The sequence below is a fragment of the Athene noctua genome, chromosome 2 (assembly GCF_965140245.1).
Source record: "Athene noctua chromosome 2, bAthNoc1.hap1.1, whole genome shotgun sequence".
Taxonomy (NCBI): Eukaryota; Metazoa; Chordata; class Aves; order Strigiformes; family Strigidae; genus Athene; species Athene noctua.
This window is the reverse complement of record NC_134038.1, coordinates 112,777,437-112,792,152: the sequence shown is the minus strand read 5'-3', so window position 1 is coordinate 112,792,152 and position 14,716 is coordinate 112,777,437. Positions and strand designations below refer to the sequence as shown.

The window sequence follows — 14,716 nt, the reverse complement described above, 5'->3', positions numbered from 1 at the left end:
TCATTTCAGATTTTTGTGTATCTGCATGTGTGTGCAAATACAAAATGCAATTTTAGGTTATTCTGTCTAAACCAAAAATAGCAGAGTGCTAGCCAGCAAAAGCCAGAATTCTTAAATGAATTTACTGAAGTGGTCAAAGCTGGTTGTGCATCCCTTCAAAATCTTTTATGTGAAAGAGTACTTTAAAAGTGAATGAAATAAAAGTAATATGGATCAAAGTATGTAACAGTACTCACCAAACGCTTAGAATCCTCATTCTGTCTATAGAAAAAAAGTAACTGACGAACTAAAAGAGTCAAATTAGCTCCATTAGCAGTGGAAAAAGTTCCTCCAGATTGGGCCAAATCAGCACAGCGATCAAATTCACTTCTTTGGATAGAGTACTTAAAAATAAGACATATATAAATAATGGTTATGATTTAAACTAAAACCACAAAATTTTAAAAAACTTCATTTCAGCTTCCCATCCAAAGCAGTAAACTGGATACAGTACATATTTCTTAAAGAGATCAAAACATACATACATCATAATTAAAGCCATAACTGCCTTCTGTAAGTCAGAAAGTACACATTGCAATAAATTTGTTGCTTTTCAAGTAAAGAATATCACATCAAATATTTTCATCTAGTTTACTGAATAAATACTACTGAATTTAAACAGATGTATCTCTTTCTTAGAATAATCTACTCAACAGCAGCTTCAAAAGAACATCTTTTTGACTCAAACTACTACCTTAACCATATTAGGGAAAAAAAAAGCTCCACTGGTGTGTGAAAGCTGCTAATACCTAACTGGTTTAATTTGCTGCGTCACTCAAAAACCCAATGCGTAATCCCACTGAAGTCCACTGTCACAGACATGCTTTGTGGAATAAATGTCCATCTACTAAAATATTGAGGTTTAAATGAAAATCTCAAGAGGGAAAAAGAACTTCCACTTTGTGGGCACATACAATACTCTCAAAAGGTGAGGATTTTTCAGTGGAATTACGTACTGCTAGAAAGGCTCACTTTCAGCAAAAATGGTTTATATCTTTATAAATAAACAAATAAATAAATAAATGCTTACTTGATGTTTCCTGTCTCTGTACCCTCTTACAAATGACTGGATTATTATTGCATTTTTCAGCCTCCGCCTTTCTTCCTATAAAGAAACCCAAAAAATTGAAATCAACATTGTGAAACTGATGCTAATTTCTACCATTTTATCAAATATTTGTATTCAAAAGGAATTTTTTTAACAAAAATTAAGCACTAATCATTAGTAAAATAAAGTGTTGAAGGTTTGCATTCAATACACATAAACCAGGGAGAAAATTTTTTAAGTTTTTAAGGGTAAATTTAGCATTAAAATACTGAAACAGAATCTTTAATACTCAACAGGTATGTAATACTACAGAAATCAAAATAAACACATTTGTATTTCATTAGACATTGAAGAATTCATCAAATTCAATTACATCATTCCTCCTTCTGCACAGATCAGCTAACACTGAAGACCTGCTTATTTGCTTCCATTCAAATAATGTATCAGTATTACGAGGCTGGTGCAGCTTAGATATGGGGAAAACACACACAAAAGTATTTGAGAATACTACTGTCAAAAGGAAAATGAGGCTTAACGCTTTAAGCCCAGGAGCACAATATGGAAATTAATACAAATTCTTGCTGCCTCCTTCAAGCCAGACATATAAAGTGAGTCATTTTATGATGTCTTCCTCAGTAGCTAGAAAAAGTAGTTAAAATCATCCCTTTACAATGGCTCCCTTTCCAAGGAACTGAAAGCCAGCTTGCTTAAGGTACTATGGAAGGAGCACTCCTGAGTCCCCTGACAACACCCCCAGCACATTCCATCACAATAAATATCTAGGGAAAGTGGCTACTGTAATTAGGTTTTTAATAATGTCCATATAGTTGGATGAAAGAGGGAAGTAAATAAAACAGCTGCTCACTAACCTAGAGCTACAAAGCAGTGGTTGAGGAAGGGAAAGTACAAAGATCAGGAGTAAAAAAAATCAGAGAAGCTAGCTTTGAGAATTTTTTTATAGATTTCATCATAGACTACCAGGTTGGAAGAGACCGCAAGGATCATCTGGTCCAACCTTTCTTGGCAAAAGCACAGTCTAGACAAGATGGCCCAGCACCATGTCTAGCTGAATCTTAAAATTTCTACTTTATTGTCCCATAAAGACACATCCAACTTAAGAATTTAACCTGAACTGACCAGGGAAACACAGATGAAATTGCTATCCAATGTCTATTTTGTTTTTCTTGGAAACCCCTGCTCCTAAAGTACTTTCTCTGAGTAAGTATATACTTGAAAGACTCTAACTACTTCTAGAGTGCAGACCAAAATCAAAATTTTGATATGTCAAAGGGTATTTTTTCTCTCCAAAGTATCTAACAGTAAAAGTGCAAAGTGTGGGGGCAAGCAGGAGAGAGTTTCAATTGCAGAGAAGCACTGTCTCTTGATATTCATAATGTAATGCTCAACTAAAAAGTAGGTATGTTCTCCTTTTCTCTAGATAACAGGTTTTATCCTAGAATACATAATTGTCAATTAGTAACCCACAGCTGCAAAGGTTTTAAGTCTGAGGTCACTGCTAAGATTCTGCTACAGGCATTTTTTTTAAAAGCTGTAACTGATTTTATTCTCAGAGGAGTCATTCATTTTGTGAGAATCCCCTACATGCCACTGAAAATCGCTGTATGCGTGTACATACACAGATATGAGTATATGATTCTGCACCAGCTTTGCAGCAGACAGAATTAAGCAAATGAATGGGTTATTACAATATGGCAAAAAGGTTATGAAGCACAAAACAATTTTTTTGCTTATGTTGGTAAGGACTCACTGATCATAAATTTGACTCTTAACACAGCATTCCAAAGTATCTGGTGAAATCCTCGTAACTTCATGCTTAAATTTGGCCCATAATTACACAGCCAGGTTGAAAAGAAAAAAAAAGCAGTAACTGTCCTCAAAAACAGAGGAGCCACTGCAGAACTTGTATTTAATCTAGCAAGGGTCAAACACATCTTTAAGGGCCAAACAGCTCTGGTTTTTTGACCAGCATGAAACCTATATAATTACACTTCTTAAATAATTTTTAAGACCAAAATTTTTTTCAAAGGGGAAAAAAAATGACAAAATATATTCATTTTCATTCCATACTACTAAATTTTGTTTTCATATTGCCACATATATCCATGTTTTAAAATTGACGGGTTTTCCCCTCAATACTTATTCCTCTTTTGCATTATTCCAGACTGAATTATACATGTCAGTAAGCTTCTACTACAAACCAGTATTAAGGTTTCCTAAAGCCTCACACCACAGCTTCTCATTACTCCTCAATTATTAGGTGGTTTCGAGGCATTTTAGGATACATTCAAGTATCACTGTTCTGATTTTACCTTCACAGAACCAAGGCACACACTGAGGAAGTGAATTACTGAAGGTCATCCAAGAAACCACAGCAGAACCAGGAGCAGAAGATAGTTTGCAGAGATCTATCCACAATAACAGATTATGGGCAAGGCAAACATTGCAATTTACTAGCCAGATACCTATCTTTTCTCCACAAGGACTAGATCCAATGAACACCAAAAGAAAAGGAAAAATTTGCTTTTCACCCAGTGCATGCTTAACTACCTTCGTTTGAGATAAAAATCACTTCTAGGAAGCATCTTAAAAGCAGTCAAACAGTCTGTCAATTCCAGTATATTGGAAAACTATACAGAACTTGAAAACTGAAACAAGCCATTCCTGAACTAAGTATGATTGCAGCAGAAGTACTTTGGACTGTAAATGTTACTACAAAGAAAAATCCTGCGTTTATGCAAATGCTTACAGTCTACTTTACCTCTCGTTTTCTCCTTTCTTCCTGAGTACGATGCAGGAGAGAAGCTTTTTCTTCCTACAAGGCACAAATAAAGATACTATTATATTTTCATTCAAACATGATTCCAATGTGTTCATGATATTTAATCTAGACCACTTTGGAGATTGTTCATAATATGTAATAGTAAAACACTGAAGAAAAGTAAGTGTTAATTATTCTTCATGCTTACAAATACATGTAATGCAGCTCTCAAAAGCACAGTGACAGAGGGCAGCCATGTAAAAAGAAAAGGGACAGGAAAATTGCAGCAAACTGTACTGATCCCTGTCCAGGTTTGTGTTCTCAGCATCCCAATAACAAACATCACATATTTATAAATGGGGAAGCTGAAACATAAAAGGGTCCCAATCCTACCAGGTAGTACCAAATGTGTATTGAGTGTTTTCCTTACTTGGAGCATACCTAAGCCATTGGCCCAGGGTCATACAGCCAGTTGTGGCATGTTCAAAGTAATCACATACTGTTCCAAAGCCTGATGCTTTTGTCTAATTTGCAAAAAAGCATTAAGCTCTTATATTTACTTACCTTTTTCCTCAAAACTTATCTGGAAAAGATGTCAAAACAGACTTATATAACAAGTAATAGGAATTTTTCCTTTAAAATTTTGAACTCTTCACCCAAATTAAGGCTACACACCTAAACTTTCAGGACAGTGATCTTTCCAATACAGAAAAAGAAAATACTAAAGTATTCATGAGGCCTCTAAAGAACAATACCATTACAACAGAAAACCTGTGCATTAGCTTTTAAACCAAAATCTTAAATCAGTACACACAGATATAAACAAAGCTTTATTTTCAAGAATCTATCACTGGATGGTTCTGTGTAGTTTCCAAGGAAATATACAGAATAATTCCTTTTTGATGCAGAGTATTCAGCTCCCATTGCAGTCAGTAAGAGTTGAAAGTACCCCGGCACCTTCCCAAATCCAGTCTAAAACAGACAATAGATTTAAGGAAACTTTTTTTTTTCCTCTATGACACATGTTACTACTTCCTTTTTTCTCCCTATGCCCTTGCTTATTGGTCTAGATAAGTTAAGAAATAACACACACTTGAGCTGAAAATCTATTATATCTGAATACATAAAAATAAAATTGAAGTTGGCAAACAAATGTCTATAAAATAACCACACCTAGAACAACTGTGTTGGAATATTTTCAATGTCTATATGCAGACACAAAAAAATCTTCCGCATTTCTTTTTTGACAATACAGAGGAAGCAAGGCTGTGATTCTCCTAGATTCTTTAGGACGGAAAATAACGCAGACCACCAAGAGAGAATGAAAAAAGAAAAACATAGATGCAAAAAAGGAATTTAAAATTGGGTTTGTATTTCAGATCATTCACTGGAGCAAGCATAAAGAAAAAAACCCACAAGAAGGTTAACCATCTTTTCCTCTAAAGACAGTATTTATGGCCAAAGACACCACTAACTACAGCTATTGCCCTCTAAAGACAGGGTTTTTTCCATGTGTTAAACACAGTACAAACAAATCATACCAAAATCCATACATAAACCGATGTATCTCCACTCAAGCAACGGGAAAGGCCCCAGGTCTGCTTTGTAAACTTGAGGCAAGAGATTCTGACCTCACCCACACAAAAAAGGCAATAAATGTTCTAAATTAAGAAACAACCCACAGATGGCTTAAAGGTTCAGGACATCTTTTAACAGATCATTTCTTTTTCAACAGCTAATACCTAATGCAATAAAGAAGTTAGTAAAATGTTCCTATTTAAAAGTGATCAGTGACATCTCTTCAATGTACTTGGAGAGTTTCATTCTGCAGGCAGCACAACGCAGAGAATATATCTGCTTAGAAACAACGTTGCTGAGTTTGTCCTTACACTTCAGAAGGGATTGAAAGAAGCAGCAAAAGAACATACAGAAAAGGGAAGACAAATTGTTACATGTGAGTGGAAAGAAGAATGGTACAAAAACATACAAACACAGTAAATGCAAGTGGTTAGTAGATAAAGGAAAATAAGCAGCCAGAAGGCTTATCACAACCAAATAATTTTAAGTATTTGGAGAGAGGAAAGATACAAACAGGCAGTGTATTCCCACTTAGTGTATCAGCTTTGCATTGATCAGAATTGGGTCTCTTTGAAGCAAGCATTCTTTAAACCAATACACTTCTAAAAAATAACAAAACTTGGTTTTAGTCAGCCACATACTTGCTTTGAGTATCTGTAAAGATAAACACCAACTTATTAAAGCATAATTAAATACAATAGAACTGTCTTGAGACAAAGAATAAAATACTCAGCTAAGGACATCCCACCTTTAAAAAATTATTGTGAGTCAAATAATATTACTGTTCTTATTCACAAGACACACACGGGTCAGAAACATAAAGGAATGGAATCACAACTATGACTAAAGAATATATTTAAATTAAATGCAAGAAAAATACATCTCCTTCAGTTATTCAACCCAACTGGAATACACTGCCTCTTCAGAAACTAAAATGTAACAGTACGTATGCAACAAAAAAAACCTGCTGTGGGAAAGAAATGAAAGTAACTATGAAATAATCTTCTTCATCTACAAAGGGCATTCTAACAAAATTATTTCTTAAAAGACAGCAAACTGCAGAGTCATCTCTGAAATCCCCCCTGCCTTGCCTCTTAATAAACAGCACAGTGAGAAAGAGTTAAACTTAGTAGCTGTGGCTCTGCGGTTAGTTGTGAATGACAATGGGGTTACAATATGTTATGCACATTTGACAACTCCCATCTATACAGTCACATGACTGCTGCTGTTCCACCACCTCTTCCTGCCTACCTATAGCCAGAACTACTCACAGTGCCAGATCATCTGACAGTAACTTCCAAAGATCACACATAGCTCAATCCTTACTCCCCATCTTCCTTGCCTTGCTTCTGTGATGGCCACGATACCTTCCTTCTTCACCTGCCAGACAGGCAGATGTCAAGGTATCAAATCTACCTATCAAGGTAGGCAGTGAGACATTTTAGAAGGAATGAAGCATCAGCTTGTCTTGCTGCCTTCAACCCTAACTGAAAAGGAGCAGAAAGGCATTTCCTGAATCAAATTCCAGACACTTTCTATAGTGTAGCCTTCTTTCTTCAGGAGCTTGACCTCCAAAGTGCAAAACAGGGAATACACTGTGTTTCATGCAACATTTACTATGTTACTTGCAGTCCCTTTCCTGTCTGCTCCTTCCTCTCACACAAGATACTGGTGAAGACAGCCAACCTCAGGCTCTAGCACCCAAGCTGTAGGCCCATGAAGAGCCTATTTGAGAAGTTTTCTTACATACATACATATATATATATATATATATATATATATATATATATGAGGCATGACACAAACAAGAAAGCAAAGAAACAGTATGTGACAGCAAAACACAATGTGACATTATGGATGATGACTCAGAGTAAGACAGAAGGGAGAAAAATGAAAACAAGGAAGCAGATGGAAGACAGTATACAGAAAGGAAAGCTTATGACTACCGTCTAAAAAATGTTCAGGAATATTTGAAATGTTAATTTATACATCAGGATAAAACTGCTATGTACCATATTATTCGTCACAGCAAAGTTCAAAGTCACATCACTGCTGTAACAGACCAGAAAACAGCCGCATCTGACAGTGTAACAATATCAATGTCAGTGCTTCAAAAACTTCAACTGAATACATAATGAAAAAAAAAAAAATCCAGTTAAAACTGCTTTCTTGTCCTGATTTTGCTGAAATACACCATTTTCTTGCAAAAGTATGTTTACACAACTTCTAGCCTTTATATATTCTAGACAAAGACTGAATAACAAACAAATATATGAATTATGATTCTTTTTGTCCTGCATTTTAACACTTTGCATGGACAGCGATAATAAATTTTCAGCCTTCTTGGCTCAAAATTCAGATTCATAAAAAAACACATATACAATTCTTTTTTTTTTCAAATACTTTCAGTATTTGAAAATCTAAAATTGAATACACATGGACAGTCATGTTAATCAAGCTTAGTTCCACACAAGTAGATTTAAAACCTAAATATGCTAGATGCAAAGGTGAAACTGAGTAACTACTTTCAGGTACTGTCTATATACTGAGCACATTTTTTTAAAAATAACAAAATACAAAAATGCATTGACAAAAAAAATACATATTATTAATAAATGTTTGAGACTTATTTGTAAACCACAGGAGTTTCTTTTCTTTCTTTAGTTGAGAATGCTCTTCTATTTTACATTAGAATAGATCATGCAAAGCACAAGGCATGACTTTAAGGAAATTTTCAAGGAAAAACAAATAAGCAATTGATCTTTTAAGTCTGAGGGACAAATAAAAATCTTGACTGCTTTTCATCTACAAAACCCAGGAACTTGCATCTTTTTCCTTAAAATAAGGGACATGACTTCAGCTGAATTTAGCTTGAACCACATAAAAATCAGTAACAACTCCCAAAGCAAATGACGTGACCTAAGCAATTTATAGAATAAAATTTCTTTGAACACAAGTTTTTACTAAGTCCAACAAATAAAAGGAAGATTTTGTAGCATTTATTTGTAGAGAACAAAGGTGGAGACTAGGAGACATGCTCCTCCAAAGTGATTCTCAACAATGTTTCTAGTTCCCAACATTATTTTGACAAGATAAATTCTATTTCAATTCTTTGTTCTGAATATTAAAAGAAATTAGCATTTTAAAACACTCAGTCTTGAACTGAACCCCTGACAATTTAAATTCCATTGGATATGCAGCTCAGCCAGCCTGAGTAAAAACATGTTCAGCAGCTTGAAAAATTCTGTTTTAAAACAGTTTGCGACTCTTCCTATCTCTGATTATTTACACCATGATTAAGTTTATAGGTAGTGAAGACCGTCTTCAAGAAGAAGGCATTTTAAAGTACTTAAAATATGCCCAGGAAGAGGCATTTAGCCAGGGAAAGCCTGACTTCACTGAAATCAATGTCACAGTGCTTGCTAGAAAACATCTCAGCATTTTAGCTCTAGTTTTGCTGTAGGACGTAGGGAGTATCTGGAACCACTTTTTCCACAGTATCTACAAAGCCACGCACAGTGGAACCAGAACTTGACTGGAGGCTCTAGAGGCCAAATGAAACGCAAGTAAGTTGCTTTTAAATTTACTCTCTGTTTGTCTCTATTACAATTTTTAAGATGTATATTGTACGCATCTTCATAGTTGAATGACTTTTCATTTTCTCAGAAACAAGCTGGGAAAAAAACATATATATAAAAGTGGAATTTTTTTATTTAAATTTGAGAAAATAGCACATAACTAAAAATAACAGTGTAATCAGTGCTGTCAGCTAACTACAACTCCATCATTCATAGCTTCCTTTCAAACGAGAATTTTAAATGTCACCAAGAGGGAAAAGATCCGCAAGAACGTAGTATCCATTAATTATGTAATTTCCTACTGACAAACAGTAATTATTTTTTGACATGATGGTCTCATCATATTTCCACACCACAGATCTCAAGTCTAAAGAGTGTCTGAAGACTCAGGCTTTGACATTTCAATGTTCTGGACAAAACACAGTTCTGACTCAGAATCAGGCATGTACTTGCATAAGTATCCACACCACGTGTCTTATGGGACAAAGGTCTTATGGAGCAAAGCAGTGCAATTCTTTCCCACACTTCAAAAATTAATTATAAATTTGTAATTGTAACCCAGAAATCCTGTATTATAAATCCCTAGCACCCTTTCACTTCCATTGTGACCTAGTGGATCAAATAAGTTCCAATGAAACAGTAATTCTTCCTTTCTGAAATTATTAACAACTTTCCACAATCAACCAATAAGAGAGAAACAAAACTATTTTTAAATCTGTTCCACCGTCGCTTGAATCCTACAGACATCTATCACCATAAGCAATTCCAACCTGTGCAGATCTCTCCATACACTGGCAATTTTACAGCCTACTGTTTTAAATCATTAATTTTTATTCCACAAGAAGTTAGTTGATGTGTAGAATACAGACAACAAAGAGCAAACAAGGTGCTTCTGCAGTTCTACCTCTGCACTTCAGCTGAGAGCGGGAAGAAAATATACAGAAATTAATAGCATAACATTAAACACTAGATTCAAGAAAATATATCAGTAACTACTAAAAATATAAACAAACTTTGTAAATTGTGTATCTTTAATTATTCAAAATGTCCATCTTAAAAGAAATTACAGAAACTTTTTAAAACACAGATGGAGTTGTCACTATTTGTCTTCAATGAAAACAAAACAAAAAGCCAAAAAGAAACTGTTTCACTTTCATGACAGTGCTAACTCATCTGCAATTCCTGAAAAGGAAGATCTTTTCAAAACCATCTCATACTGTATTATAATTTAACAATATATTAAACAGTTGGGATTTACTTATCTCAGGTGATACTGTAAACATGACTTAATAATAGCCTTTTAACCACTTTTCCTGTTAAAGGTTCACAAGATATCATTAATGCATTTCATAACCTAAACAAATCACGTACAGAGTCCCTTGCACATTTCGCCACAGGCATGGGGATCCTCCTGCATGGATGTACTAAAGGACTGGTACCCCATATTTTTCTTAACATTTATGAAATTAATAAAGGAACATCAGACCTGACTGTACCAAATCAAGCTGACATGGTTAAACAGATTCTGCACTACGCCAACAAGAGTCCAACTTCGTGAGAAAATTAGTGAAACCTGCCAGCTGCCACCAGAAGGAATGGTGACATTCCACCTTGAAGAAATATGTTCACTATACAGGACATGAGGATGGGGTGGGAACCACCCAGGTGAAGGACCACCTGTTTTGGTCCACTGCACAGTTCGGTTGGGTTAGTTCAATCTGGACTGCACGCCCAACCAACTCTACAGACACACTTTTTTCCTGTCGGACACACCACAGAACTTCTGCAGCCACAGCCTTTTTGGCAACAATTCCTGTCCTATATAAAAAAATCTATGAGTAATTCAAGACATTCCCATATTGAACTACAGTAACAGTATTCATTTTTGGAAGCTATTTTACTTCAGAAGTAAAAAATCTGTTTTGCCAGTTACAAGTAAAACCAAATCTGAAAATATCTTTTGAAGAGCCTCATAAAGCAGAGGATCATGTTTTAAAGGTGGCAATAAGCAACCCCAAAAATTTAAGAAAAAAAAAAACAACCTACCACACTGTAAATAAAACACAGTATCCACACCCTCAAACACATATACAACTAACACAAATAGTCCAAATGAATCAGCAGATTTTTGAAAGCAGATACAGAGTCCAAACACTGATAATACCACCTATATTTTTACACTTATGTACAATCTAATACTAAAATGTTACAATAATATTCTGGAAGAACTAGTCACAGGGATAGTGATTTCAAGAACAGTGATTTTGCGAACCAAGATTTTTACAAAAATAAGTGATACTTAAAGACTACTTTTTTGCCAAAAAAGGTTTGGTTGAAGTGCCTCTCTACAGCACTTGCAATCCAGACCATCATAACGCAGGTGAACATAAGTTGCACACAGCGTAAAAACAAACCTGAAGCTCTCTGCTTTTATAATTCAAAAATGCCATAAAAGTTAGTGGTGAGAAAGCACACTAGATTCGGTACCTTTCTAACTGCCACAATGCCACAAGTCCCCAGCTGTATTTTTATCATTGTGCCTATTCCGACAAGGCTTACTGAAATCAAGCCCCCACGAGGCCTAAGGAAACACCAGGCACACCTGGCGATGTCAGACAGGGTATCAGCACATGTGACCCATGACCAACACAGTCACTGTTTGCAGCTTCAGTTATATTCACAAAACCACACTTTTAATAGTCAGCTTTGCTGATCACTTATTTTGGTGTAGTTGTATCCACATCAGGAAGACTCTGCTGGCAACTTCAGCACTGACCAGCTCCTCAAACTGGAGACCCTGACAGGGTTTTGTTAATGTAGCCATACAGATGCAACAACGTTTGGGAAACTTCCCCAAATTGGGGAGAGAATTATTCTTAGCAGCCTGTATACAGATTCTACCAGTATTTCTGAGTTGTGTTGTACTTCACTACAGAAATCAAAACAGGCAGTACTAAGCATCCAGTTAACAGGGCATCACAGAAGTGCGGGTTGGAACTATACACTGGATCTCTCTAAAATCATACACATTTGGGAGGGCAAGGGGGCTTGACAAAGAATAAGTTTTTTTCCCATGTGCACAAAAAGCTGAAAGGAAGCATTTTACAATTTAGCCTTCTGTAAAACTGAAGCCTATAGGTATGAGAAACATGATCACAAGGAGCCTGTGACATGAGATAATGAAAAGCTCATGGAACCAGCATGAACACTTGACACACCAATCTCTGCTGTAGTACGTTTACATAAAAGTTCAGGTTAAAAAAAAAAGCATATTTATAAGTAATTCTTATAAAAAGAATTCCTGAAATTCTTATAAAAAGAATTCCTGAAATTCTTATAAAAAGAATTCCTGAAATTCTTATAAAAAGAATTCCTGAAATTCTTATAAAAAGAATTCCTGAAATTCTTATAAAAAGAATTCCTGAAATTCTTATAAAAAGAATTCCTGAAAACAAGCAGCTATTTCAAGGGCATTCTACGATGTCCATACAAAACTGAGACTACCTGATTTGCGTTGATACACAGCACAAGCACTTTAGGGTACCAATGTAAGTCATGAAATCTGGGGACCAGTCAGCATCAATCTGATCACAAAATACAACCTCTGTTTTGGACAGAGCGAAGGTTATGCATCAATTTCAGTTTCCACTTCCTTTACCTTTTAATATTTGACCTTGGAAATTGATACCTGTAGAACATTGATAAATTTGTCCCATATAATTAAAATAGATAGACTTCTGCTGAATTTTCACAAAGAAATCAGTAGGTGTAGAAGAAGATATGTTACAATGACAGTTGTTTACTTCTGTATAAGAAAACATGTCCTGCAAGTTAACACTATTAGCAAGTCAGTGCCAAAAGTTGCAAAGTACCTAAAGTGTACAGCTGAGGACCAGGGCATGCTCTGTCAATTCCTACTTCAGCTGAGGAATTTTTATGATATTTCTGACTCATGTAATGCCATTGTATGTAGTCTAATGAGCAGAAATGTCTTAAGATAAACAGAAGATGATTCAGATGAAAAGCTGCACTATTTAAATACAGTTCTGTTACACATTCTCTTTAATAAATTATGTAAGACAACACACCAAAATGCAAACTTCACGGTGGTCTTAATATCATATAGTGCAGTATTTTAATCCAAGTTTCCTAATTGTACTGCCAAACCTTAAAAGTTTGAGAACTGAACTTGCTTACAGTGCACAGTAACAAAAACGTAAGACTTTATTTTTAGCCCCATTAAGATCCAAAAATATTAATGAAAACACTCATTAGTTTCCACACAATCATGTCCAATGACAACATGGGGAATCAGTATTTTAGCAGGGAATTAAAGTGACCCTTACACTTCTAAAGGCCACTTCTAAAAACACTTCGTCCTTTCTCTCGCTCTTGGCTTGTTCTATGCCCTTCAGTGCTGGACTAAACATTTGACTACCCTGTCCAAACAGCAAGATCTAAATAAACCGTTCTGCTTTTTTTTCCATCAATAAATACAAGGAGATTCAATTGTCTGGTACAGCAGACAATTAACTGCTACTCACCCTGCACACGACAAATTGACTGAAAAGCTAAACCGGTGACCCCGCAACCCTCACTCACGTGGATGAAGCCTCTCCCAGCAATTTGCATTGATCTCGAGTTGTGTAAGGCTGTTTCCCCCCCATCCCTCCGGCGAGGCGGGCCCACGCATGACCTTCCCTTTGGAGAGAAATGACAAGAGGTCTCCGAGTCCTTCCCTCCTTCACCCCGGGAGCCCTAGAGACGAACTGCTCGGGAGGTGCTACCAGCCACAACAAACCGGATTGCTTGCAGGGGGGACGAGTAAGGAGACATTTCCTCGCTTCCCACAATTCTTACTACACTGGAAGCCTGGGAGGGTGTGTGTGGCCTGATTAAAAAAACAAAAAAACAAACAAACAAAAAACCACACACACACACCCCCAAAAAAAAGCCAACACAAAGCCAAGGAGACCAGAGATAAACACATCGTCATGAGGGGAGGATTTTTTCCCCTGAATTAAACCTTAGTCATCGGTGCTCCCATTTTTGAAGGCCCAACAGTAAAAATAAGGCTAATACAAGAAGGCAAGGCAGGCGGGGGGGCGAGGAAAACCGACACGGACACAAACGCGGAGACAGACAGACGCCGTTTCTTACCTTCCTACTCGCTCCTCCGAGAGACACCTTGGGCCTTGTTTTGAAATCCCCTTCAAAGCTAAACATGTTTACAGCTTATCCCATCTAGAGCGGGGTCCGGCCCCCCGAGCTGACCCCGCGGAGGGGGCGCCGGCCGGCAGTGGGCGAGCGGAGGGGCCGCCGCCGGCCCCGGGGAGGCACGAACCCCCGGGCTGGCACCCCGCGGCCCGCCCGCCCGCCGCCGGCGAGCCCCGCGCCGCCCCCGCCGCCCGCCCCCGCGGGGCTGCTCCCCTCACGGCAGCTCCCCCCCCCCTCCCCTGCCTTCCCCGCCCCGCGGCCTTCGCTTCCCCGGTCGCCCCCTTTCTGACCGGCGGCGACGGCTGAGTGTGGTGGGAGGGAGGAGGAGGAGGAGGAGGAGGAGGAGGAGGAGGAGGAGGAGGAGGGAGGGAGCAGAGGAGGGGGCTGGCGGGGCTGCTTCACTTGCACTGGGGGAGCAGCCGGCTGTGGAAAGAAGATGGCCGCCGCCCGCAGCCTCCCCGGCGCGATCCCGACGGT

General features: G+C 37.5%; 1 protein-coding gene across 1 annotated transcript in view; it reads right to left on the bottom strand.

Moving 5' to 3' along the window:
* Positions 1–14,402, bottom strand: part of UBE3C (ubiquitin protein ligase E3C) — an 80,318-nt gene extending 65,916 nt beyond the window's left edge. Inside the window, exons 1-4 of the mRNA XM_074899925.1 lie at positions 14,183–14,402; positions 3,867–3,920; positions 1,070–1,144; positions 237–383 (exon numbers count right to left, since the gene is read on the bottom strand). Of these exons, the coding sequence (XP_074756026.1) occupies positions 237–383; positions 1,070–1,144; positions 3,867–3,920; positions 14,183–14,248 (342 nt within the window). The 5' untranslated portion in view covers positions 14,249–14,402. The remainder of the gene's footprint in view (positions 1–236; positions 384–1,069; positions 1,145–3,866; positions 3,921–14,182) is intronic.
* Between the last annotated feature and the right edge of the window lie 314 nt (positions 14,403–14,716).